The 24,538-nt window shown below is 44.8% G+C and overlaps 1 protein-coding gene across 3 annotated transcripts in view; it reads left to right on the plus strand.

The window, feature by feature from the left end:
- COL22A1 (collagen type XXII alpha 1 chain) overlaps nt 1–24,538 on the plus strand; it is a 333,573-nt gene that overhangs the window by 39,276 nt on the left and 269,759 nt on the right. For all 3 annotated transcript variants that reach the window (XM_045004657.1, XM_045004658.1, XM_045004656.1), the window contains exon 3: nt 3,425–3,991. In XM_045004657.1, the coding sequence (XP_044860592.1) occupies nt 3,425–3,991 (567 nt within the window). The remainder of the gene's footprint in view (nt 1–3,424; nt 3,992–24,538) is intronic.

The following is a 24,538-nucleotide window of genomic DNA, read 5'->3' on the forward strand; positions in this document are numbered from 1 at the left end:
TGCGCTAAAAGAAGGAACATGCACAGACATTGCTGAATATGTTTAAACCTTTTGTGTTCTTCAGTTAGCTCTGCTTAATCCCTTTTTGTCCAGACAGAATAGATTAATGATGCTGGACTTTTCCCGTAGCCTTTAGAGCTGAGGACCAGTTTGGTTGAACTTTACGGTTAAATGACACGCAATGTCTGTCTATTGTGCAGGGAACAGAGCAGAACTAAACTCGGCATTCTGACTGAGATACATGCCCATAGCTTAATCGGTGTCTCATAGCATAGAACCCACATGTTCCCGACAGCATGCACCCTCAGCTCATTTTGTGAGAGGTATATTATGTTTGTCTGCTCACATAACGATTGATTGATGGCTGTTCAGTGTTCCAGGCATGCCTAGATAGACTTCGCCTGTTGAATGGCTGGGTGTATCCGCTGAACAGTTTTGGCAGGGTGGTTGTTCATACGGCTCCAGGAATGTGCATGGTGCTGTACAGAGATGATGTTCCATAAAATGTTCATGGTCAACAGCAGCAGAATAATAGGTTTCAGAGTAGCAGCCGTGTTAGTCTGTATCAGCAAAAAGAACAGGAGTACTTGTGGCACCTTAGAGACTAACAAATTTATTTGAGCATAAGCTTTCATGGGCATTCATCTGCAGAGGGGTTATCACTAGTGATGGGTGACTGTCGCAAGGGTTTGTTCAGATAAGCACAGTGTGTAAACACTCTACCCTCTATTGTGCAATCCTGGGAGTTATCTTCTTTCCCTCCAAACATCGCTCTTCCAGCCCTGAAATAGGATCCTACCACAAGTCATCTTCATGTGTCTGGGAACCTCCCAGTAGAGTTGGCTTCTCTGGGATAGCTGAGTGGCATATCTTCCCGCCCCCCACCTTTAGCAGATCTGCACTCCTCCAAGACTCCCACCACCAATGCAGGAGCACAGAGCGTGTTGCCCAGATGACCCCTGAAGATGACTGGCTGCTCCCAAAGCTAATCTGTAATCTACAATTATCAGAGCAGGGAATAGAACCCCTGCATGACCAGCAGCCTGAACTCAGGAAGGGTTTCAGACAGTTTTCATTTTGTTTTAACCACATCACCCTTCCTTAGGTGACACACGCTAATAAAAGTTGTCAAGGCTGATTCCCTACTCTGGCACTTCGAGCGCAGAAGGTGGGGGCCCGGAAGGATTCTAAAAATTTATACTGGCCACTTCAGGCTTGTATTAAACTCCCAAGGTTACAGCTTTTCTCTGACCTTGGACGGGTAGATGCTGCCACCACCCAAGTGCAGAGCTCCTTTGAGAGCCCATGAAGGTGCACGTGGGAATTCCTTTCTGTGGGGTGCTCTCAAGCCCTTTCACACCCCCCCTCTGGGGAAGAGCTGGGGGGGGGAAAGGAAATTAGCTGTTGCCACCAGCTAATTAAACAACATGTGCACAAACCTCTTAAGACACAAAAATCCAATTCTGTCCTTAAAACAATATAAATTTTATTAATTAAAAAAAGAAAGAAAATGCATCTGGGAACTCAGGCTATTGCTAGATTTTAAAAGAGCAATTACAAGGATTAAGCATCAAGAATAATGTTCTTGAGGTCCAGGTTAAAGGTTACAAGCAAAACAAAAGCAGCAGGGTTAGCACAGAGGAATCCACATGCCATAAAGAAATAAAAAGGATAAACCTAATCACGTCTTCCTAGACATTTCCTGATCTACTTACATATTTGGGGTTTTTAATGAGTAGTTTCTAGGTATGATACTGATGATTTTTTCATACCTGGCCCAAGCTTCTTACAGCATAGCTTTGACCTGTCCACCTCTTCGCAGGAGAACAACAACAGACCGACAAAAGGGGAATCATTTTTCAATTTTAAAAAGTTCTAGCCTTCCCATTGGCTCTCTTGGTCAGGTGCCCACTCACATCCTTTTACCTATGCATAGCAGTGAGACTTTTTAACCCTTTACAGGTAAAGCAAGCAGAGAACAGCTACTAAGAGGGATTTTATAGCTACTGGCTGGCTGGGTGTCCATAAAAGGGAGCTACCTTCCCCCCTTCATTTATCACAAGAGTTATGGGATGGTTTTCTAGCAGGCACTGGGTTGGGTACAGTAGCTGGGTGCAGGGCTCGACTACAGTGTCAGTTGGTCTGAAGGCAGCTCATACAGCAGCATCTGTGGATCAGCAGGATATAGGAAAACCCTGGCCCCTTAGCTTTGACCCTGCAGCAGGGGAGAGGTGGCATCAGAGCTACCACGCCAGCTCTACCGCCCGTACATCCCTCTATGCTGAGGTGTTCTTCCCATGGCAGGTTATTCTGGCTCTCTGGGCCCATTTTGGCAGCAGTGCTGCACAAAGCAGTTGCAGCTCCCGGGAGGATCTGGGGCTATGACCTTCCCATTGCAGTAAAATAAATGACATTTGTATAGCAGCTTTTGTCTCGAAGGATCACTTAGCCCTTTATGAACTCAGAAATACATAGGGTTTCATTAATTCATCACTGACAGGGACAGTTCCCACCGAGTGGCACATTCTGATTATACCTTGTGTCGCCTGTCATCTTCCACCAAACACTGGCCTTTTTGTGGTTATGCAGCATATTGGCTTGCAAATGCTCAGGCAAAGCAGGGAAACATGATAGGCTCTCCTTGATGGTGGCTGCGAAATATACTACCAGTCTGGCTTCCTGGTGCAAGAAAATGGCAATTAAAACGTGTTGGCCTTTTGGATTACACAGACTTCAGATTATGAATATTTCAACTGGGGACAAGAGGCTGGTTTTGGGGGTAGGGAAACGCTTCCTTTGTTGTCAAGGAAGCCATGCTACTATTCAAGGAATCGTCCCTTAGTCAACATACACTGGCAAACAGAATAAGAATAAAAATAATCTTGTTATAAACTCGTCTGCCTGAGACATTGTGGAGAGGAAAATAGTTGCTTGTAGCTAAGCATAAATAAATTAACACTATCATTTGAGAGGGAACATGGAAGCTTCACTGTTCAAGGTCAAGGTTGGCACCGGCGTGGTCAAAACAGATGTCTTGACCCGACAATATCTTTTCAATGCGCTGCATGAGAAGTGGGAATGGTAAAGGGACTGCTGACGTTTTTAAAAGAGAAGAGCAGCCTCATATACATGCAGACAGTGTAGGCAAAAGGATTGTGTGGAGACAGAGCAAGCAGAACAGGAAAGGAGAGGGTTTGAATTCAAAGTAACAGAGGTGTCCTGATCTACTATAGATCTCCCAAAATTGATGCGGGGGAAATCACAGGAAAGAAAGACTGAAAACTTGTGCTCCCATTTTGGGACAAAGAGAGAGATGCCTCCAGCACAGAGTCAGTACACTGAATAGACATGACTCGAGAGGCCGAGGTATGTGTGATGATCCTCTTCCAGCTTCTCTTAGCAGTATCTTCCATTGCCCCTGCAGGTTGCAAGAATGTCCACTATGATCTTGTCTTCATCTTGGATACCTCTTCCAGCGTGGGTAAAGAAGATTTCGAGAAGGTCCGCCAGTGGGTGTCTAATCTGGTGGAGACCTTTGAGATCGGACCGGACAAGACCCGTGTAGGAGTGGTACGTTACAGTGACAGGCCAACCACAGAGTTTGACTTGGGAAGGTACCAAACTCGTGAGGAAATCAAAGAAGCTGCAAGGAACATTAAGTATTATGGGGGTAACACAAATACCGGGGATGCCCTCCGGTATATCAACACCTATAGCTTTTCCAAAGAGGCCGGTGGGAGGCCTAGTGACCCACCCATTAAGAAAGTGGCTATCCTTTTGACTGATGGAAGGAGCCAGGATTATGTCATGGATGCAGCCACTGCGGCACGTAAGGCTGGAATAAGGATCTTTGCTGTGGGAGTTGGTGAAGCCTTAAAGGAGGAATTGGATGAAATTGCTTCTGACCCTAAATCTGCCCATGTGTTCCACGTCTCTGATTACAATGCCATTGATAAAATACGAGGGAAACTGAGACGACGGCTCTGTGAAAGTAAGTACAGACATTGTTACTCTAACACACAGAGAATTGTAATAGAGTAATCCTTGTGTGGCTGTAAAAGTCCTATACAGATGGTCCTTCATTCTCATTTGTTTGTAACTCTGGGTCCTGTTCTCTTTCTCTCTCTCCATATTCATCCATTGATCCATCCATCCAATAGTGTCCTGAATTTTCCACTTTTTAAGAAGCCACTTTACTGCTGGTGGCAACCATGGTCTATTTACTTCTGGGTTGTATGGGCCAAAGCAACATTAAACAAGGGTCAACTTCCAGTGGGATCAAATCGGAGAGGAATAATATGTATATATTTCTGGAAATGGAAATTGTATATAAAAGTCAGTCTCTTTCTATCTAGATTCTATTTTTGTTTTGATTTGACTCATTTGTGCATTATGTGTTGGTCCACTGGAAACTATTTGATTTCTTACACTCTGTATCCAATGTATTCTTACATAGAATTGAAGTTTTATCTCATCTGAATTTGGTTGCAGCATCCTATGTAGCCTATGTATATGGGTGGGGTTTGATTCCTTACTGTGCTGTCATTAGATATTAGTATAGTGGAGTAGGGTTAATCCATCACTAGGCAGCAGCACTGGAAATAACCATTCTGAAGCCAAATTAAATTTAACCTGAGTAAACACTTTGTGTGGGGTGCCCCAACGGAAGCATTGCTGTGCCTGATATACTCTGCTATGACTGGTATCTTTAGCTGGAAAAGCAGGCACCACCCATCCATGGCCCCCATGTAGGGGCTCCCAGCTACTGGGTCTACATACACCTGGCTGGCTTTGTGTTCAAGGTATTTAAGGTTGCTATGTGTCCTGGAAATGAAACTCACGAGACTGCCCTGCATCGTGTGGTCTGAGTTTGCAGGACAGCTGATGAGTCTATGTGTGGCACTGTGACATGGTGGATGGTGATGGCCCGTCTCCCCATGATGTTGTGTCATCGTGTGCTGATAACACAGCATTGTCGTGGACTGAATCAAACATGGCACAATGTCTTGTGACATTAATTCATTGTTTGACTTCAATTTATAAACGTTCATGTGCACAGGCACTAATCACACCATAGAAGGGAATCATGCTGGATGTCTGCTAGATGTAGTGTGGATCAAAGGTGTTGTTTCTCCTTACACTAAAATAAACCTCTGATGGTGTCATAAACAGATAGTTAAGGGTTAATGCCTCTTTTACCTGTAAAGGGTTAAGAAGTTCACCTAGCCTAGCTGACACCTGACCAGAGGAACCAATGGGGGAACAAGATATTTCAAAAGGAAGGAGGGAAGTTTCTTTTGTTTAGTCAGTTTCAGTTTCAGCCGGAGTGAAAAAGATCAAGGAACCAGCCTCTTATCAGAGTAGTAAGTTTTAGAAAGGAATAAATAGGTTTATGTTTATTTTCTTTTGTGACTTGTCTTGGTGCCATTAAGGGAATTATCAAATTGGGTATTTTTGTGTGTATTAAGATTTTTGCCCAGGGGAACATCCTGTGTTTTTAATCTATTGTCTATGAGATTATCTGATATGCTGTCCCCCAGAGGGTTTCTTTTGTTTTGGTTTGTTTTTCTTTCTTTTACCTTTTTTTTAAATTAAAAGCCTTCTTTTAAGAAAAAAAGTACATATTACCATTTGGGGGTCTCTCACCTTATCAAAGGAGTCATTTGCTCATTTTACCAAGTGGACTGTTATCTTCTTATGGCATTCTGATCGCAGACTAGGCCCACAGTACATGCATGTAACACCTGCTTAATTAATGCCCAGGGAATTATGAAAGGCCTATAGCTTTTCATCCTGAGGGCTGGGACTGACACTGCTCAGAACTATCTGCTTTCATCTTCAGGAATGACTTGAATGGGGAGAAAGGAAGCATCCTGAAGTGTGGATGAAGAGCAGGGGGTTAGTGTTATTAAACATGGGAACTTCTTGGGGGAGGGGTAGATTACTAAATTAGTGGGCTGATTTCTACATAAGACCATTGGGATCCAAACTGCTGGTAATGACAGTTCGGAAGGTCGAAGGGGGGACATTGTTAAAACTAGATGCTAATCGGAACCATGCAACTGTCGGGGCAGGACACCAGTTGGACAATCAGATCTGCTAAAGACATCAAATGACAAAGTGAAATTAAGACTTCAAGAGTGTGGGATAGGACAGTGACTACTGATTGGGCTGGGGGAAGGGTAGTCAGGGTGAAAGGAGCAATGGCTGAATAATGCAGCAAAATTTCAGCAAACACAGGTCCATGCAAACCAACTCGGCTTGCCACGATGATGTATTGCCTCTTGCTGTGGCTGAACTGTTCTTCCTTTTTTTTTTTTAAATGAATTAAATATTTTGGGTCAGATTAGAGCTAATCCAAAAAAATCTCCCAGTGGGCAGAGGAATTTGAGATTGAGAAAACTAGCGAGAGAGGCCGTGGAGGTATCACCAAAGGAGGCAGCAAGACAGAGATCAGATAGCTTTCTTAGGGTGACTAATATAGAGGAGAACTGGTGTTTATAGGGGAAGGGTGTGGGGGCAGGACACATGCTTGGAATGAAAGGGAATGGTGGAGCTGTAACTTCTGCACTGTACTGGCCAACAAAGACTCTTCTAGTCCTAACTCTTAGCCTAGTATATAAATGTGAGGATCAGCGCAGTGGTGCAGATCCTGAGGTTTGTAGCAGCAGCTGCTGCAGAAAAGCTTGTCTCTGGGCGCACTGGATTTCTGTTTTGAACTTCCATTATTCCTTGCTATATTAGACTATGATTTATCATTGCAAGTGAGTCACTGAAAGCATTAATAATACTTTAGGCTTGATCTGATACTATGGAAATAAACATTACACACTTGAAAATAATACATGCGCTTAGCAGATCCTGGGTTAGTGGTTGATATTTTTACCAAACTATTCCATTTACATTCTGGACTAGAGTTAGCTGACCAACTTGGGTGACAGCTTTGCCTGGTGGCAGGAGGAGAGGTATTGCTGTACAGATTCCAGGGATGTTCCATGGGTCTTCACGCTTTCAAAATAGCATTTACATGCATATGATTTAGCGACAAGAGCAGGCAAATATGGAGAATATAAAGATATATTGGCACCGTAATGCCATTGATAGATGAGTGGTAGGGTGAGTGGAATGCTTTTTCAGAGGGAAAATGTAGCTCCCATTGGAAAAACTGGGCTGTGTTTGAAGTTGGATTCAAGAAGATTAGTGCAGGTGTAACCCACACACCTCCTGGGTGTGGTGTTCTGTCCCATCTAGTGGCACCGAGACCACTTGGAGAGAGATTAATGTGTCTGCTCTAGAGCTTTAGCCAAGCGCCACGTGACTTTTAGCTCATGCAGTGGAGGCTCATGCATTTAGCTCCAGAGGTCCCAGGTTCGATCCTGCCCGCCAACAACCTGGGTCTGTCAGGGTTGCCCACGGACAGAGGCTGACTGAGGTTGGGAAATGCTCTCAATTGAGATTTAGGACTGCAGGGGGTGGACCATGGAATTGCCCAGATCCTTGGGGCTTCTTTCCCAAAGTAGCCAGCACTAGCTACAGCCAAGGGCACAGGAGGTGGTCAAGGCCTTCCACTTTAAGAACCACTCCTAGGCCTCAGGAAAACTTTCCTGCCTTTCAAAAGTTCTTTGCCCCTCTGGGGGCATGCGGTCCAGTCCACAGTTCACTCCCATTTTCCTCAACTAGCTGTACCTTTGAAATAGGCATGCTTATTGCTTGGTTAACTGCTGCTTGCTATGATGTAAAGGGCAGTAATGCAACCTCAGTTGCTCTCATCTCTCAGATGCTTGGCTGTGTCTGACTGGAAACAGCTTGGCTGAACCAGCAATAGAGGGGCAGCAAGTTGTAGCCTGGTGTGCAGCATAGTTATGGATGCTCCTTCATTTCCTCCAAGCAGTATGTTGCGGATTTTGCACCAAGGCAAATTCGCTTCTCCGGGCTAATGCTTGCTTTGCTGGAATATCTCAACACTGGAAGGTGATTTTCCCCTTCCCTGGGAAGCTACTCGCACTGCAATGAAATGGTCAGCTGTGATCCTTCTGAAGTCTTGGGGCAGTCAGGATCTGACTGCTGTGAGCCCCATTTCTCTTCCTTGGTGTTCAAGGAATAAAGGGTTTGATTATAATGTTGTTTACACAGCGTAGATGTGGAAGCGACTCCGTGGAAGTTGTTAGTGACACCTAATCTACCCTGGTGTAACTGAGGGTGGAATAAAGTTTGAGCTCTGGCCAGATTTCTGGGATCTCTACAAGGGACGCTTTAAAGGCAGCGTTCCAACCTATAGAAAATGAGTGATTAAATCTCTTGCATTCTCCTTGCCCTTCTATTGGATTAGTACCCTTATTTATTTTTAAATAGTCGCGCACAAATAACAGCAACATAAAATACTGACAAATTGCACAAAGCCTTCAAAAACAAAAACAAAACAAAAAAACCAAAGCCCTCAGCTATTACACCACTTCACTTTCAGCACTGCTTCAGCGAGCTCACGTTCTTCTCACTGGCACCATGGTTCATCTCCTTCTTGTCTGCTATTTCTGTCTCACAGCTTATGTAAGAAACCTCACTAAACAATGTCTAAATTACAAGAAAAGGCAGAAAGAAGATTACACTGATGCCAGATAAAATAAGTCCTAGACACCGGAAAGAAACATTTGAGATCATCAGAAAATGGATGAGTCTCAGATGCAGGAGAAATTGCATCTTATAAACAAGCAACGTGCAGCTTAGAGAAAAGAAGGGGGAAATATGGTAAATATGGGAGCCATTTCTAAACTGCGTAAGATTGAAAAAGAGAAACAGAGAAATAGAAACCGACAAAGCTGGAACATATTGTCATGCGCTGGAAGTCATTAGTGCTTTGTTTTTCAAAAGCAGTGCACACCTGCCGCTTTCCTTGAATTTATTGGTGCTGTGGGTGCTCCACTCGTCTAAAAATTAGGCCGTAGGGGCCTGATGCAAAACTCACTAAAATCAAGGGGAGTCTTTTCATTGACTCCAATGGGCTTTAGATCAGGTCCTAAAGAAAGGCCACTTATCCTTTGGGTGATATTATCTTTTTTGGTGTCTACTTGGCGAAGGACATGAGGAACAGTCTGCAATAGACATGTGGCAGGATGAGGCTCTGAGCAGCTGGCTAACACTCAGCGGGAATGCAAGTGAAGCACAGAAAAAACTCTCTGGGGTTTGAGGTTTATTTATAGGCTTTTCTGGTGCAAACAAAATAGATGAACAGAGACTCTCACCATGTTCCCTTCAGGCAGCTGAAGAGCCTTTAAATACCAAAACAAGATGTATAGGGAAGATCTTGTGTGTCTCGCGCTTCCGGTCCTGGCTTCTAGGCGAGCAGCTGGCTCCATGCAGAAGGAAACCCACCCCCTTTTTAACACTCTGGGCCTGCTTCTTTTTTCTGCCTTGCCCCCTTGCATAGTGACTTAGACCAGGGCAAATCCAAATGGTACCGTCCTACACCCACCATGCACAGGTACATAAGAGCATAAAAATGGCCCTACTGGGTCAGACTAAGGGTCCATCGAGCCCAGTATCCTGTCTTCCGACAGAGGCCAATGCCAGGTGCCCCAGAGGGAATGAACAGAACTGGTAATCATCAAGTGATCTATCCCCTGTGCCCATTCCCAGCGTGTGGCCACAAGGTATAAATGGTTACATGAGGCGCTCGGGTGCAGATGAAAGCCTAGGGCTTCCTCCAGTTGCCCCTGGCTCAGGGATGTACTCCCACGCAGGAGACAAGACGACAGCTCTGGAACGCATTGTTGGGATGTGACCACCATCCCACTGATGGGGTTGGTGGAGTCTGCTGCTAGGCCTATGATGGTATTTGGGAGAGGGACACCTGGAAGGCTAGTCTGTAGGGAGCCCTTCATGGTGCACTAAGGATACATCTACATGGGAATAAAAGACATTTGCAGCTGGCTTAGGTCAGCTGACTTGGGCTCAAGCTGTGGGGCTAAAAATTGCTGTGTAAGAGGTCCCAGAGCCTGGGCTCCAGCCCGAGCTCAAACATCGACACTGCAATTAATCAGCCCCATAGCCCGAGCCCCCGCAAGCCTGAGTCAGCTGACCTGGGCCAGCCGCAGGTGTTTAATTGCAGTGTGAACTCCTCACTGAGAAGTCGAATAAAGATTTAAACTACAAAAATAAGTGTTGCAAAATCTGACAAGGCTGGTTCAGTTTCCTTATAGCACATATGGAGCAAGGCAGCTTCTCCTGAAAGAAGCAAAAAGGAAAAATTAGTCATCCCCCTCTTCTCCCCCCCCATTCCACACTCTCCATTCAGATAAAAGAACTGCGAAGTGGTGCATGAGAACTGAATAAGGGAAGGCTCAAGAGCCTCTCTCACTCCTGACCAATCACTCTTTCTCTGTGCTTTGGGAGGAAATAAACCATCCCATGGTCCCTGCAATATGTACTAGGGGAAATATCCTTCAGAATCTGGTGACCAGTTGAATCCTATTAAATATGCAAGAGGCTGACTATGTTTAAGTATCCAATCGCCTTTTTATCCTGAGAGAGCATTGGTGTTGCAGTAGAGGTTAATTATTATCTTCAATTTCAGCAGCATCAATTAAAACGGTACCTCTTGAGATAGCAAATTCCTCAGTTTCAGTATCATGTAAGAACCGGGCTTAGTAATGTCTGGTGGTGTACACTTTGCCAATGCTCCTCAGTCACGAACTGCTTGTACTGCTACACGGTAGTGTTGGCCTTTCCCTAGAACAGACGGGCAGTTGATTGGTGCCTTTAGGATTCCAACCAGCATCCGGCAAGGATGCTGCTGAGACCTTGAAGTCTCAATTAAGGCTGAATCTAGGACTTGTCATCCTACGCTAACTGGGAAATGGCACAGAGGCCAGTCTTTCATTTTATGTTCTTATACCATGCCCATCATCTGTGTACCTGAGCGCCTATTCCTGCAGGGCTTGCATTGAAGTCAACAGTAATCTCTTGAGAGCAGGCCTACAATGAACAGTAACTACACACATTACGGCCCCTAATAATCTGACCACATGTTCTGCCTGCATGCTGATACCGATGCTAGCCCTAAAAACAGCATTTAACTCTAGGTTTTTAAAGGCAAGGTGTTAGCATATTAACCCAACAAGCCATCTAGTCCACCTTATTCCGCGACAGAGGCGTTAAACTGGCAAGTCATGACCCTTGCCATGGTGTTAACAGTTGTCTCTGTAGGGTCTCTTAAAGCTTGTCCCCATCAGCTGAAATAGTACTGGTTTTGAAAATAGTTTCATAAACACAATTTAACCAAGAATATGGAACCTCTGCCCTGTTTGTATGGCTCCTACAGGGAGAGAAAATCCTATTAAATTGTTATGATATTCAAGACTGCCTGCCTGCTAGGACCAGAACATGGTTTGGAAACAAGCTTACTTCAGAACCGTTTACTGTTGTACTACGTGGATGCAAACCTTGCTACCATTTTTATGTTTTATTCAGAAGAGGATGAAGTTCTCCCCTGTGTCCGGGGCCCGTGTTAGGTCTATGCCCTTCCTGAGGCCACATCTACACTTTAGGTGCTACTGTAAATATGCCACTGTAATCCTGCAGTGTAGACACAGACTGTAGTGACAAAAGGAGTTTTTCCTTTGCTGTAGGAACACCACTTCCCCGTGCAACAATTGTTGGGTTGATGAAAGCATTCTTCCGTTCATGTAGCTGTGTCTATGCTGGGGGTTTTGTCGGCATAGCTGCATCAGACAAGGGTGTGGATATTTCACACCCCTGAGTGCCATAGTGATGTCAACCTCAGTTTTTAAGACCTAAGTCCTTTTAAAACTGTTTTTGAAGCCTTAGATGGGACTTAGGTGGTGCATAAGCCTTAAATTGGCCCTCTGCACAGAGGAGATTTTCATCCAAGAGTCATTATGTTGTTCGAGTTTGACTTCCACCAATAACCATCTCATTTTTGACCAGGTACTAAAATTCAGTGATACAGAAATCTAGGTGTGATGCTGGCTGACCAGGTGCCAGCTCATGCCAGAGCCCCTGGCCAATTCACTTGTGTATTAGTATAGATCAAAGTAACTGTGGAATGTATAAGAGTGTATTTGGTGTTTAAATTCATGAAAACTAGTGGGATGTTACTTGCATTGTTTTCATCTATCTGTATCCAGTTATGATGTAGTAGCAAACGTTTACATTGCGTTACCCCTGTAACTAAATAACCCATTAACTGAGAAAGAAGCCTTGTGGAATGCAAATGAAGAACTATAACAGACAAGTGCTAATTTCGAAGCAAGTGGTCATTGTGTGTGATGAGCGGAGGTCAAAGATTCAAAATGCATTCCTCACTCTCCATCATTAAAGGAAAAGCCCACGTGGGTAGGGACCCTGTGAGCTTGTTTTCTGTGAGAAGAGGCTATAAGTAGGGATTCAAAGAATGATCCTGGATCTCTGGAATGTTTGGACTCTGCATCTGGTACCCTTCCCTGTAAAAGTGGAGATCCCCAGAGACAATCTGGGTACCCTGACAAGCCTTTTGGGGAAACTGACAGTTTATTACATCATTGCCACCATTTGGAATTACAAACGGTGACTCGCCTGTGCATATATTTTACCTGCTTTAACCTTTCAATAACTCTAATTTCCTTTTCTTAGCTAATAAACCTTTAGTTAGTTTACTATAGAATTGACTCTCAGCGTTGTTTTTGGTGTAAGATCTAGAGTACCACTTCTTCACGCGGCACACAGTCAACTTACCTTACCGGAAGAGTTTGTGAAGGCTAGGACTATAACAGCGTTTAAAAGAGAACTGGATAAATTCATGTCCATAAATGGCTATTAGCCAGGATGGGTAAGGAATGGTGTCCCTAGCCTCTGTTTGTCAGAGGGTGGAGATGGATTGCAGGAGAGAGATGCATTCAGACCTTACTTTGTTCTCGAATGTACTGTATAGACATCATAATTAAAGTACATCACATTGCACTGGTCTGCTAAGAATATTCCTCCCTCAGTGTAGAGCACAGCTTGATTTATAAGGATGGGTTACTTCTGTTAGTAAATTGTAGGGTTAGTGTTTCAATCTCACCAGGAATTTTACGAGTTACACCCAAAGGCCAAATTCTCTTCTTTTCCGACTGGTGATCTGTCTGGAATTTAGAGCAAAAGTATTGGAAAGATGTTGAACATCTAGACAGACTTTATTTTGATAAATCATTAATTGATTGCTTTGAAATGCAAATGAGGAACTGTAGCCATCTCCATTGTATTAATGCCCTATTGATACCCTTGGAGAATAGAGATGGGTTCTGCAGAAAGTGCAAATAACTTGCCACTGTGGGATTCATAGGCCCCAAAGGTAGATGCTGGCCAGGAATATTGAGAGGATCTTTCCACAAGATAACCTGCCCTGATGCACCATTCTTTGTCACTTTATGTCCTATACTGCTGCACTGTGTTCTTGTACAATGTCAGACAGGTACAGACTCTCCAGAGATGGATGCATTTCAAACGTGGATCCTGTCATACATATAGTGGAAACATTTTTTGCCTTGATTTACACCCTGAGTAACGTTATTGAGATTTAGTGTGAGCTAGGCCATGACTTGATCCACACACTAAGAAATGGTTTGAGATTTTTAACTATGTATAGTAAGGCTATGTCTTCATGGCCAAAAAGCCGTGGGGGGTGGGGAGGAGAGGTTGCCATGAGATAGTGAATGCATGTAAAACCCTAGTGCAGAGAAGGTGCAGGCGCGTGTTACCACGATGTAGCTAGACAAGATCAACACTATAAAACTCACCTGGATTTGACCTTACCTAGTGACATCACAGTAAACAGCTTTGTCTCCACTAGGATTTTACAGTGAGATAAATGTCTATTCTCTCACTGTGAAAACACACTTTTTCTGGCTGTGACAACATAGCCTATGTCGAAGCAATTTCAACACGATAATGCAGGCAGCATGGTGCAGTGGACTAAGCTGTGAACTAGAATCCAGGACACCCTAAATTCTAGTGTTGATTTGCTGTGTTGCCTCTATGAGTTGGATCCAGGTGTTTAAACTGGGGTGGGATCAGAATCAGGTTCTTAGGGTTGACTCAAACCAGACCTTCCCTCTACTATAAAACGCTCCTCATTCTGTGAATAAAGCAATACTTAGTTTTCATAGGTACTCAGTCCGGTAGTTTTATTTACATTGACAGCTCTGGATATCAGCCTGAGTGATTACACAGTACTTTTCCATAACAAAGGCTTACACACTCTGCATGCATCTATGCTGCACTCATCTCCCAGCTTTTCAAGTTCATAATCTTTTCAGTCAGGGGCAATGATACCCATTTAGAGGTCTATTGTCAGGTGTACAATATGTTTTGAGCATACGCTGCCACTATTTAACTATCCCTAAATCATGTTGCAGACAAGTCTTCACCTGTGGAAGGAGTGGGTTATACTCCCTTTATCTTCATCTTCCTTCTAGACATCGTGATAAATTGGCCCTTGAAAACAAATGCCTGGTGTTACCACCTGCTGCAGTCTGTTGACTCAGTACAGCATAGACACAATGCTCTAAAGATGAGCTCGCAGCTGAAGTACACTTAAGGGTAGCGGAGAAGGAGACTGAGAGCTGTTTTAATCAATGTTGCTGAAAGACACCTGTGCTGGGAGTTGCCGTTTCTGCTGAGGCGTATAGAATAGAACCTGTATGTGGACAATGGGACTGGCTCAAATTCATTTTCTTTCAATTATCTTTCAATTTACCTTTTTTTGTCTGTAATGAAGCAATGCTCACAAATAGACTTTGCTCTGCACTGAGGATCAAACTCAGGAGGGTCTTCAGCTCAGATCACAGCTCCGTGTTGCTTGATCTAAAGGAGAAGCTCTGTTCACTTTAATTATCTTTTTATAAGTGCAGCCTGCGATTCACACTGGGTCTCTGCTTCAGAGCCCAGGGAAGTAAAAAGGCAGGATCCCTATTGACTTCAGGGGCCTGGACTGTAACAGAAATGGGCATTGATTCAGCAAAGCATTTAAATGTGCTCTTGACTTTTAAGCACATACTAGAGACCATCTCTGTTCATGGACATGCCTAAGTCTCATTAACTTGGGGTAAAGTTGCAGAAGTGCCTAAGGGAATGTCTACACTGCAACTGGGCCTGCATGTGAAGCCATATGGGAGGTAACTTTGATAAAAATGGAAGCGTAGCAGCAGTGGCCCAGGCAGGGGCACAGGCTAGTCATTCAAGGATGTACCAAGAGCCCTGGGTGGGACTGTACTTGGGTAACTATCCTGCGCTTCCACTGATGTTTGTAGTGAGCTTGCTCAGGTGTGCCTGCACATACTGCAGTCATGCCTTCCAATCACTGTGTGTAGACATACCCTCAGTGATTTCGGTGGTTTTGAATATCTTACCCTTTTTGCTGAAGTGCTATGTTGAATAAGGTCCGTGATGCACCAAGGGGAGGGCGAGGACCAGGCCCTTCACCTCAAGCTCTTTCGGATGATCCAGATTGGCCTTTGAGTTGATAAGTCTTGAATCTCCATCTGATCTCCGCCCTTGACCTCAGTTGCCTTAGGACAACACAACTAAAATAAATAAAATGAAAATATCCATGCTGGTGCCAACACGAATAGTTTTTTTGGTTTTAAACCAACATGAAGTTGCCAATCGCCCTATTTAAAACTCACAATATTTTGTTCTTTTCAATGTTTTAACGTTACATGTCCTAGTGGAAAAACTTGCATTATATGTGTACGCATTTATGTTCTTAGACTCATTCAGCAAAGACAATAAAATATCCAATTCTCCCTCAATTACAGTTCTGTTCTTAAAATTTACTGTGTAACATTGGTATTTCATTATCCCACAGGGATCAGGCTTGTGGAATAATGAAATACCAATGTTACACGATAAATTTTAAGAACAGAACTGTATATGAGAGAGAATTGGATATTCAGAGTTAGATCTTTCTTAGATTATAAATAGTCTTGTAGTGATTGGATTTTTATCAGTAAAAGTTGGTAAACACACACAAACCGATGAACAAATATTTCTATCAATAATAATTGAAATTTTCAGGTAGACAAAGTAAGAAAAATGTTGCTTGAGAACTTAGAGTTTGATTTAAAGATATTTACTATGTGTATTTTTTACATGTGATGTTAATTTTGTGTTTTAACAATTATAAAGCTTTAACTTTTTGAATCTCAACCTCAACTAGCTGTTTAACCTCCACCATAATTTTTCCACAACTGAAAATTTAAAAATCAATACAAATCTAAAACAATGCTTAAAAATAAACATTGATGTTTTCCAGCAATTGGCAGAATTCTGCCAATCTTATTATAAACTCTCTTCTTAGGCTCTGATTCAGAAAGCACATGCTTAATGGGACTTAGGCATAAAGTTAAAGATAAGTACATGGTGCTTTCTTGACTTGGTCTCTTAAATTGTAAGACCAAAGTTTTCAAAAATGGGGGTCTAGATTTAGTCTTCTAAGTTCATATTCAAATATGTAATGAAGTGGCCCAGTTTTCAAAAGTGCTCAAAGGCTCCAGAAAAGGTATATGAGACTTGCTGTGATATTCAGCACGTTTGAAAAAAAATCAGGCCATTTATTTGGGAGTCTAAAATATGGACTTGGGAACCAATTTTAGGCACCCACTTTTGAAATTCTTGGCCTAATGCTCCTTAGGGTAAGAACTGTCTTCCGATATGTTTGGATAGCACCCATCCCCTTGTGGGCTCTGTCAGGTGGTTGAAGTCTGAACCTGACAGCATGATGCAGTGGTGAGAGTTAGTGGCCATGTCACTCAGTGCCTGGGGGAAGCGGAATGCAGGCCCACCCTGCTCCACTGGGTTCCAGTTCAGGGCCCTGTGAATAATAGCTCAAATATGTGGCCTTGGGTGGGTGCCCTTACAACTGTTACATGGGCTACTTCCTACCCCAGCTTTGGTTCCTCAGTCACTTGTCAGTTCCTGGTTTCCCCCTGGAGTTCTCTAAGTGGACTGGACTCCAGAGGGTCTTCCTCTGTCAGTCGGAGCCTCTGTGAAGTGAGTAGTCTGAGGTGGCTTGACAGTAGGGCCTGGAAGATCCAGGGGAAGGCTCCTCCAGCCAGCCAGGGACACCAACCCAGCAAAACAGTTGCTGTGAGACACCTGAGGAAGTAAGCCATGATTGGCGACCAGAAGTTGAGGACTGTGTCTTGGCCTATAAGCCCCCTCATTTTTGGGTCTGGGTTGGTTTCTACTCCACTGCCGGAGGACGTCCCCAAACTATTTCCAGTCCCACACTAATATTACTGGGTAAGCCAGGATGGCTGCTAGGCCTGTTCTGAAAGACAGCGTAGCCTCCTACCCTCAGCTACACTTTTGTCGCAGCGGTGTAGGGTCGCACATCCCCATGGATGCACTGGAGGCGGGATACTATATCAAACATGCCTATGTGATGGTTTGACCACACCCAGAGTCTACCAGGCCTGTCACGTTAGCTCCATTGACCTGTACCAGCAGCAGCATCTTGGCCGTGCCCCACCTGAGAGCTCTGGTGCCTGCCATCCATGCCTGTTTGTAGCTGCAATCCATAAAGGGGAACTCCTGCCTAAAATGCCCTTCCTGACCACACTAATGGCAGCTCCCCTTTGGGGTCATGGTCCAGCGCTGTGGGGCTTTTTGGTGGGGCACACCCCCCTCCTCAGCGATCTGGTCCCCTCTCCACTCTGCCTCTATGTCTGGGTCCCATCTCCTGATGGGAGAGACCGGAAGAGGGTGGGTGAGTTCAGCCTCCCTCCAAGCATGGCCCTTGCTAGGGGTCGGCACCATGGTTCCAGGGGCCCCCATCCTACGTGTCAGTGAGGCTGGACTATTGGTGGCCACTTAATTCTCCATCAAGGTCATAGCCTCAGCCAGGGTTGACAGTACTTCACCCACTCCTTCCAGCCAGCCAGAAGAACCCGGATGAACTGCTCTTACATGATAGCCTCTGCCACCGGTACTTTGGTCTAACCGGCACCAAGACTTTTTCTTCAGGCATTGCACAGCCACCTGGGGCCAGGCTTCTGGAAGGTCTCTCTCTTTTTGGAACCACTGGCAGAATATCTCAGGGTTGATGTCCAGGTAGTTGGCCCATCAAATATGGGCTATCAGGGTGGCCCAGTGTTCCTATGGCCAATATGCCATGGTGGCCACCTGTTCAAAGGTGGGAAGGTTGGGAAGGCTTCTGGGTCATCTCTGGGCCCATTTTTATGAGCCTGGTGGGCAACCTGGTGGGGATGACATCCCCTGAGGGTCTGGAGGGGAATTAGATGCCCCTTTGGATGGAAGAGTGTCTCCACCGGCTGAATCGGGTGTTCTTGCTGCACCTGATGCTGTGTCACTAGTTCCCAGAGTAGCTGTTGCTACTGATGGCTTTGCTGTTTTTCTGGGCTGTGTGCTGTTGCTGGCTCTCCACTATCAATTTCAGTAACGCTTCTGTGTCCACGCCTTCTCTGAATAGCACAGGGCCAAGAACCAATCCTTGTGGGACACCTTTAGAAACACACACAGTGATGATTCCCTATTTACAATTATATTTTGAGATCTATTAGCTAGCCCGTTTTCAATTCATTTAATTGTGTGCCATGTTAAATGTTATAGTCTAGTTTCATAAATAAAATGCCATGCGGTACCACATTAGATGCCTTGCAGAAGACTGAAGTGTATTGTATTGACAGTATTACCATTATCCATAAAACTTCTCATCTTATCAAAAACAGATATCAAGTTAGCTTGACAAAATCTATTTTTTCATAAGCCCACATTGACTGGCATTAATTGCATTACCCTCTGTTAATTCTTTGGCAACGGAGTCCTGTATCAGCTGTTTCATAATTTCATTTTTATAGGCTGACAATCCTATAATTACCTCCGTTGTCCTGGGTACCACTAAGGCATTTATCAACCTGCACCTGGGATTGGAAAGTCAAGCTGGATTCTTCCTTTCTCGTGCAATCATCACTATTAATACATTTTCCATTGGCCAAACGACACCCTCAATTACACATGTGCAATCCTAAGGTTTCAAAATGATGCCTGGGAAACCCCTTCATTGTCTTCCAAATATGCCCTCAACTACACCTATATAACACATTTTATTCAAGGGGGATTGCACAGGGACTGAGGGCAGAATTTGGCATCGCAACTGGAACTCAGTTAATTATTCTGCGGATGCTGAGTGAGAAGAACAGAACGCATCTCACGCTCCCGGAGCGACTCTGCAGTACTAACAGGAGCAAAAACGTATCCAATTATTTAAATTAGATCTGGAAATGATCAAGAGTCAATTAAAAGGGGGTAACACTACGCTGCCAGACTCTCCCTTCAGAGTAGAATGGATCTTTTGATGCAGGTTTTTTCAAAAGCCCCTGGCATCAGCCTGGCTCTACTCCCATTAAACTGAATGGGTGTTTTACTATTGACTTCGGTATGAGCGGTATCAGGCCAGCGCAGACCATTTTGGAAAACCCCACCCTCACTGTCCATGCACAGCCATACATATGGCTCAGGTCACAAGAGCAAATGACTTTGGCAGTCTCGCTCTAATGGCTGGTGGAGCAATGTCCGTGGAACACAGCTACTGTGTAATTTGACACAATTCTGCACATCTGGCTGCCTGCTCATAGAAAGGCATGGAATGGCAGAGCAAAAGGTGTTGCCGGTCAGGAATGAGGGTCTTTGTTGGGACACCTGCATAGCATCTCCCAAAAGGAGTATGTATTTGCTGCAGTAGTGATTGGCACCTGGGTCTGACCGAGCACCTGCTATAGCCTCACCTGGATGTGAGTGGCCGCACCGCAAAGCGCTACCTGAACAAGTGTCCTCACCGGTGTTGCACTCCCTCAGGTAGAAGCAGCAAAGAATCCTGTGGCACCTTATAGACTATAGGTGCCACAGGATTCTTTGCTGCTTCTACAGAACCAGACTAACACGGCTACCCCTCTGATACTTGACTCCCTCAGGTGTGATGCTAGGACTTCTGAGGGCACATCTCGTGGTTCTCGATGCTTGGGGGGCGCTCCTCTGTCCTTCTAGGCACATGGAGGAATTGTGGGGAGGAACTGGAGGACTATCAGCACTGGAGCGATATAACTTGCATCCTCACTGCAGAGTGGGCAGGTTACGAACCAACTGAAAGTGGACCCTGAGCTCTAACCCACACCCACACCTGAGCCAACTGGCCGAGTTGACAGCACCACTTAATTAGGGTGAGTTGTTTATGTGTGTGGGTGGAAGAAGTGTTGGAGGTCGGAGCCTGGGCCAGCTACAGTGAAGACATATCCAAGATGCCTGGTTCTAGCCATTGCTGTTATCCACCTACTTTTGTAAGTATCAGATTTGCACAGCAATCTAACAACCATCTCACAGTAAAAACAGAGTGACTCATGCCCAACCCAGGACCAGACTCTAGTTAGCCAGAACCATGCAAATAATTTATAGTAGTAATTAGAACAGAAGCATCTCTGTTTTCTTGTGCTGTCACAACAAGCTGTTGGCTTTTGTTTGCAATTAATTAAATGTTTGTCAATCAAAATGGTGGCAAAATCTCTCTGCCTGTTATGCATCTAAGCAGAAGCCTTTCCCCTTTGTATAGTGCTTCACAATCTAACTCGCTTCCAGCTACCTGTAAACAGCATGATACTATCAGCCAGCCAGCCTCCTAAAAACTGGCTCTTGTGGAGATGCTTGTAAAACAAGATGCACTGAGGTTAGTGGGTGGGCTGAGATTTTTTCAGTGACTCTTCAAACTGTTCTGTAGCCCAGCAGATGGGGTGTCTAATGCTTCACAAAAAAGGCAAAGCCTCCTGCAAAATGCACTGGGCCAATTGTGCATTAGTATCACCACAGGATGTTTAGGGAAGTCTTGGTGACATCTGTCGCTGATTCCCCTGAGCTATGTAAAGGCTCCTGGATTGGAACAGCAAGTCAGGATTCGTGAGCTTTAAAGCAGAGCTGCATGAGGACCAATTTAAAATTGCTCTGCCTTTGCAGAACTGCATATCTTCTAACAATGTGTCCTTTGGCCACGCTCATTTTCCTGATAGCAAGTATAACTGCAGATGCTTTGCTTATTTATACACGTCTAATTCTCCTTTGGCTCTTGGTATGCTCATGACTTCATTAATACTCTGTGGCAGTAAGTTCCACAGGTTAATATTATATTTTAAAGGTATTTCTATCCATTTCACATTTTGTTTGCTTAATACATTGGCAGTTAGCACAATCTTAATTATATAAATGGGCATATAGGAGTCTTCTTAATCCAAGGATTGCTCAAAATCACAAATCTTTATCAACTTTAATTAGTAGCTTGTCCCACCCTGGGGTTTTCCTTTATACTGGAGCTTTTAAAATCCTTTATGTAGCTTATTATTTAGTTAAAAATACTGTTTTGGGTACATACTGGCAACATCTGAACGCAACCTATAACCCCTAAATAAGTGGAATTAGTGGTTGGCTTACTGTACCCTTTCACCACATTCAGTTCTGCAACCTAGTCTTTTAGCTTCTTATGTCTCTCAAGTAATTTGGCTTGAGATATATTTCTTTTTCCAGTTCAGGCGGCCTGTGATAATGGAGATTGTTAGTTTCACCCCCTTCCCCCCTCCATTTTTTGCCCCCTTGGTTCCATTTATCATGGACATATGACTTGGTTATAAAATCTTGCACCAAGCTGAAGCTTCCAAAACAAGCTTTTAGTCTCCCAGGAACAAAAACCCTTTTCCTTAATCAAATTCTATGGCAGTTGCTCTGGCAACTTGAAAGTTATTAATGCTCTCAATTCAGACTATTACTGAAGGAATAGCGGGGATTTGGATGGTTTATTGGAGCATGAATGAATGACTTAGGGTCTGATTCTGTCATCGGTACTCATGGTGAGAAGTTCCTTATTACTAATTTAATTTGTGGCGTAAGATACTACTCGGTGTGAGTAAGAGTATGCTGTGAAGCCTCTAAAAACAGGTATGTTATTAAATCAAAATGGCCAAGGCAAATATTACATCCTGATTCTTCATGCTTTGCATAGTTTATTTATCCCTGTGTAAATGGGTGTGATGCTCAAAGATGAAGTCCGGTATCAGAGGGTAGCCATGTTAGTCTGTATCCACAAAAACAACAAGGAGTCCAGTGGCACCGTAAAGAGTAACAGATTTATTTGGGCATAAGCTTTCATGGGCAAAAAACCCACTTGTTCAGATGAAGTGACTTGCTTGGCATCACACAACAGGCTAGTGGCACACCTGGGACAAGAACCTAGGCCCTTTCCCTGGACCACACTGTTGTGGCAGCTGTGTAGTAGCAGCAGAAGTGCAAGCTTCCCCTGGCAGCCTGCCAGTGGGCCTCAAGTCTGATTTGAGGGGGTGATTTCTGCTGCCAGCGGGCTGTTCAGTTTCCATGCTTCGTTTTCTCCATTGAGAACACCAGTAGGGCTGCCAGTGGAGATGACAGATTTTTGGTGCTGAACTCACCAAATTAGTAAAAGCAACAAAGAATCCTGTGGCACCTTATAGACTAACAGACGTTTTGCAGCATGAGCTTTCGTGGGTGAATACCCACTTCTTCAGATGCAAGCCAAATTAGGCCACCTAGGGGGCCATTAAAGCACAGGGGGAACTCTGGGAGGCTTTGCTCCTGGAGCTCCCAGATGCACAGGGAGAAGGCATCATGCTGCACCACCCCTTAGGAGGGTACAACTTGCTCTCTTCCTCTGTGGTGGAGGCCAAAGCTGAGAGATGGTGGAGCTCTGGCCTCTGCCTCCTCCCAACCCCCATGTTGTAGCTCATACTTCTCATCAGTGAGTTACGGGGATTCCAAGAACTAGGCCTGGGCCTGGCACCTAGGCATATGTGAGGATGCAAGAGCAGCGAAGGCGCCTTGTCCCTTCTCCCATACACACATCTTCAATGTTTGGCTCAGTCTAGCCCTTAACGGGCATCGCCATTCACTTCCCTATCACCTCAGCTCAGCCAGGTTAAGGGCCCACTACTGTCATGCTGTCGCTGTCATACGTCATGTACCAGGTTCAGCTAATTCAGGCAGGAGCAGGGCAGGGAGGGCCCTTTCATCTTCTGTGTCCTTGTTCTTCCCAAATAGCGTCTCCACCTCCCGCCTCCCCCCAGAACGTACTAGAAGTGTATTTTCCCCACCGCTTCACTCCCAGGAGGGGTTATCCTTGGGAGACCGAAGGGTTTATGCCAGTAAACTCTTGGTGAGGTTTTTGCCTGGCTTATTATGAACTTGTAAATAACATGCTGCTGCAGGAGGGACAATTATGCCAAGTAGATCGCAGGCAGGCAGAATACTGACTGATTACAGCTTCAGTTTGCTTAATCCTGGGGAACTGGCCTCTGTTACTGCAGGATGTGAAACGGGGCAGGACAGTGATATCAAGCAAGTAGCATAGCTAAGCAAGCAGTAAATAAAACCCCACGGTCTGATCATCCAAGAGTGGTTAGGTGGCATATCCTAACTATGTATTTATGTCATATTCCAGGCCTCCAGCTAACTCCAAAGTCTCCTGATGCGAGTTTAGTCTGTTTGGCAGAAAAAGGCCCATTCAGTGAAAACTCAGTCCCTTTCCTCCTCCCATACTCAGCCCAGCTCCCTTTATAGCTGCAGCTAGGGGTTCTTTTTTTAAACTGCTTGTGAATCAGGCTCTCTCCCTAGAGTAAAGTTACTGAAACCTAGGGAGTGAAGCCACAGTGGTCACCAACCCTGCTATTCATGTTGGGTGGGGCTGTGGTCCACTAGGGGAGTGAAGCATCCTGATTTCAGACTAGCGAGGGAGGTGGTTTTTAGTATACCACTAAATGTTCAGTTGTTCATTTTCAGGGCACAAGTGTGCTTGTGTGTGTGTGTATGTATAAATAACATATATGTATACACTAATTTAAGTTCTTTTATTCTAAAGGCTCTATACGATTTTCCTGGTCCTGGCAGGGAATATAGAAAAGTAGCTGAGTTATGAAAAGATATTCCTGTGCCTGGGTGTAAATCCACTGCCTGCTTTTGGGATAAACCCTGGGGAGGTTGTTCTGACAGCAGAGTGACTCTTGTAGAGAGATTCCCAGTATCAAGATTATGCTGGGAGGGACACTCAAGTGTATACCTGTCTGTAACGGGTTGTGCTCCACCACTATGGCTCCTCCTGCTGGTTGCTCTGGGAATCAGCTCTGTCCATCAGCAGGGCGCCCTCCTCTTGTGATGTCTCACTCTCAGTTGCTGCTTCTCCACCATCTCTGCTGTCTGTGGGGACCCACGTCACTCCCAGACCACAGCATCCTCTTCAGGGCATGGCTCTCCGGCTGTGCCCCAACTCCGTTCTCTCCCCCATTCTGGGGGAACCGGCAACCCTTTGCCGGCCTTTCGCCACAGCAAACAGCAGCCCTTTGCTCAGGGGCAAACTACAATCCATTGGCTGGCCACTTCCCTCAGCGGCCAGTGGGGCAAAATGGGGAGGCCACCCGCTACTCTGAGCCCCGACCCAGAGACCTTATCGCTGGCAGCCACTCACTGCCTCTCTCTCCTTCCC

This window comes from Mauremys mutica, chromosome 2, assembly GCF_020497125.1.
Source record: "Mauremys mutica isolate MM-2020 ecotype Southern chromosome 2, ASM2049712v1, whole genome shotgun sequence".
In the NCBI taxonomy this organism is placed as follows: Eukaryota; Metazoa; Chordata; order Testudines; family Geoemydidae; genus Mauremys; species Mauremys mutica.